The sequence below is a fragment of the Leishmania mexicana genome, chromosome 20 (assembly GCF_000234665.1).
Source record: "Leishmania mexicana MHOM/GT/2001/U1103 complete genome, chromosome 20".
NCBI lineage: Eukaryota > Euglenozoa > Kinetoplastea > Trypanosomatida > Trypanosomatidae > Leishmania > Leishmania mexicana.
In genome coordinates, this window is record NC_018324.1 from 1,620,238 (window position 1) to 1,623,662 (window position 3,425).

At 62.0% G+C, this 3,425-nt stretch overlaps 1 protein-coding gene across 1 annotated transcript in view; it reads left to right on the forward strand.

The window, feature by feature from the left end:
* Positions 1 to 2,962, forward strand: part of LMXM_36_4270 (conserved hypothetical protein) — a gene marked incomplete at both ends in the record, with an annotated part of 4,888 nt that extends 1,926 nt beyond the window's left edge. Inside the window, one exon of the mRNA XM_003874736.1 lies at positions 1 to 2,962. Coding sequence (XP_003874785.1) covers positions 1 to 2,962 — 2,962 coding nt within the window.
* Between the last annotated feature and the right edge of the window lie 463 nt (positions 2,963 to 3,425).

Sequence of the window (3,425 nt, forward strand, 5' to 3'; positions counted from 1 at the left end):
CGTTCTTCAAGCGTGCCCGCATGGATCGCGGCTCATGTCGGATCTGCTGCAGGATGTCCTCCTCGCCACGACCCCCATAGCACGGCTCTCCTCGCTACCACGCTTTCTAAGCGAGGCACACCTTAGCGGGTACACGGCGGCGCTGCAGCGCAACGCGACTACAACGAAAGCCTCTGTCTGCTCAGCCATTCGTATGGCGCTGTTGCCACCTGCGACGGCTGCAGCTGGCGAGACGGCACACGCGCTTTACCGCTTCAGCCGCCTCTACGCAACGCACGCCACCCTCGGCGAGCTGCTGTCTCGGATCACTTTTCTGACAACCACGTATTTGGGCTGGCAGAGCACCTACTCTGTTGCGCACGCGCTGTCCTCGACTGGCGAGGACGACGCCACACTGAGCACGGCGGATTGGGTGTCGCACCAGCTCATCACAGCCCTGGAGGTGCTGGTGGCTGCTTACCATGCTGTGCCCGCCGCCGGTGCCGATCTTGTTCAGCTTGCCCTTGTCGACGATAGCAGCAGTCAGCCATCGTCCAACGCTATCGTGGCGGCATTGCTGCCAACCCTGACCGATACAGCGGGTTGCGACGACGACTCTGTTGCCTGTGGCTGGGAGTTGAGCACTCTCTCCATGATACAGGTGGCGAACCGTCTGCTCCGCTGCGGCACTCCCTCCATGGCGCGCGCGCGCGCTGTCTGGGTCAAGCAGCTTACCCACCGCTTCCCTCTCCTGCAGCACTACCAGCTGCTGTCGCTGCTGGAGACAGCTGCGGTTTCTACGCAGTCCGAGCGTGCAATCGCGCTTTGCGAGCGTGTGTGCCAAGCACTGGCTAGAGAGGCACCAGGCGATCTCACGACGGCGCTTTTGCTGGAAGGCTTGCTGCTCACGGACGTCTCCGGCCCCGGCTCCGCGTTCCTTCAGCTCTCCCTCGATGAGGTAGCCGCGTTCCTTGCGGCCGACCCAACTCTGGGGCCGAAGCTCTACGCTGTCGGTGTGCTGCGTCGCACCATCTCGGTCGGATCGCTGCAGACGTGTATGAGCCACTGTGTCACTCACAGGTACATGTACACCACCCTCGCGACGTGCGTCGAGGCGGTGGAGCGGATGCACAGGTGCGCTTCGGTCACTGCTTCCACGCCGACGCTGGCCCCTTTTTCACAGTTGCGACGTGCTCTGGAGGAGCTCCAGGTGGATGCGCTACTGGCGAGCGCTTTCGCCAGGGTTTCGGGGGGTGATATCGCGAGCTGCTTCCATGATGTGCAGACTGCGCTCGACCTTATAGCACGCCACAAATGCCTGCCATCATACGCAGAGCTGTTGCAGGTGATTCTTAGCCACATTGTCGAAGTTGCTTGCGCGTCGCAGGCGAGCATGAATGCGCTGCTGCGCGCCACCACGATTGGCGCAGCGCAGCTCGAGGAGTCGCTGATTCTGCGTTGGTACAACTACATTGCGCGCCTGCCGACCAAGAGTGCTACGGAGGCGACCGAGGCGCTGCGATACCGTGCCATCATGGGTTTGCATCGCTATTTGATGAACCGCCACGACTACGCCCAGTGCGCACGGCTCATGTCGAGCCTGGCCACGCTCATCCGCTGCTCGCCGCTGCGCCGCAGCGCGTCAGCCGGGATCTCGGTGAGCGAGCTGGCCGGGCTTGCGCTGCACGCGGCGGAAATGATCGCTCCTTCTGCGCCTATGCCAGAGACGGCAGGTGGCGAGCAGGGTGAGACCAGTCAGGCTGCTCCCCAAGGCGCGTCCCACGACCCGGCGCTTATGGTGGGCTCGCCGTTGTCGCTAGGGTATTCATGGCAGCCGTCAGCCTCGGCATCTCCAGCTCCTTTTGACCTCAATTCGGCCACTCTCGGTGCGACGGCGCGTGGCCCTCGCTGGCTGACGCGCGCAGACATTCCCTGTTTGCGCCGCCGCCTGTACCAGGCCCACTGCGAGCGTCAGCTGTGGCGTCGTGGCTGCACGCTGGACTGCACTGACCTGTGGGTCGAGGGTGCGCCAGCGGACGCCTACCAGGCCGGCGTGGAGAAGCTTGTGGCCGCACTCATGCAGGCACGCCTTTGGCCACAGGCCTTTCGCTTTGCATGCCTGTCGGCTGTATACGACCCCTGCACGGTGCTGGCCGAGTGGGCGGTGAACCTGCTGCGCGCTCCGCGAGAGTACGGCAGCGATGACATCGCTGCGGCTGAGGCCGCGCACGCTGACCTGACCACGGAGTGGACTGAGCTCATCGGCTACTGCGGGGAAATCTCTAACCTCGAGAACCAGTTCTACGCGTACGTGCGCACCGTCACCGCGGCGTTGACGTTCGCCTACTCGCAAGTACCAACAGCGCTGCTTGAGGCTCATCGGGCGGCTGACGCTTACACTGCCATGACGACGCTGTTCCATGTCGCGCTGATGCTGCGCAGGCAGGTGGAAGCGGTTGAACTGGGGCAGCAGCGCAACGAGGAGGACGGAGAGGACAAAGAGGATGCAGATGAGTTCTCGTCGTCTTCCTCGAACCGCGAGGCGGGGCGCACTGCTGCCGACCACGACGCAGAGAAACGAGACGAGATGTCCCTAGAGGACATACGATGCAACGTGTGGCGGGCCTGGTGCGCGTCAGCGCGAATTGGTATTGACATGGTCGCTGAGCGTCAGCCGCGCCCTGCTGCTGCTGCTTTGTACGGGCGAACTGTCGGCACAATGAGGGGTGCTGGCGATGTCGTGGCGGAGGAGGATGCGGCCCAGATACATTCTGATGTCGTCGTGGCCGGAACCGTGTCAACTGCCTCGTCGGCCGCGCGCAGGACGTTTTCTGCTTTCACGGCTGGCGCGCTTGATCCGATGGCGGTGTGCGCGAGCGAGCTGCTGAGGATTCCAGCCTATCGTGCTTCCCTCAACCTGGTCGCGCGAGGTGAGGCGACGGTGCGTCAGTTCCAGGACCTCATGGGGCGACCTTGTAGCTGACGGCTTGACTGCGGCTGCTGAGTGCTAAGCCAAAACAAAACAAAGGAGATGGCTTTCGCGGCTGCCATCAGTGCGAGGATACACCTTGCAGCGGTGAAAGGGAAGAGTGCGGGGACGTGCTTCTCCACCGTCCCACCTGCCCTTGAGACTCTCTCAGGCTCGAATTCGTCGATGAAGCTTGGCCTCGTCGCTGTCATAACACGGGTAGTTTACATATGCGCGTCTGTGTCGTGTGTGTCTGTGTGTGAAGCAGTTTTCGGGAAGGCTGAGCGTGCGGAGGAAGGAGCGACGCATCCTTTCCTCGCCACTATCACAGAGCACACTCCCCCCTTCTTGTTTCCCTAGGCTGTCTGACTTTTTTTAAATACTCCTTTTGCGTTCCTTGTTTGTTTCTTGACCATAATTTATATAGAGATCGGTTGTCTGTTTCTGTGTGTGTGTGTGTGTGTGCGTGCACGTGGCG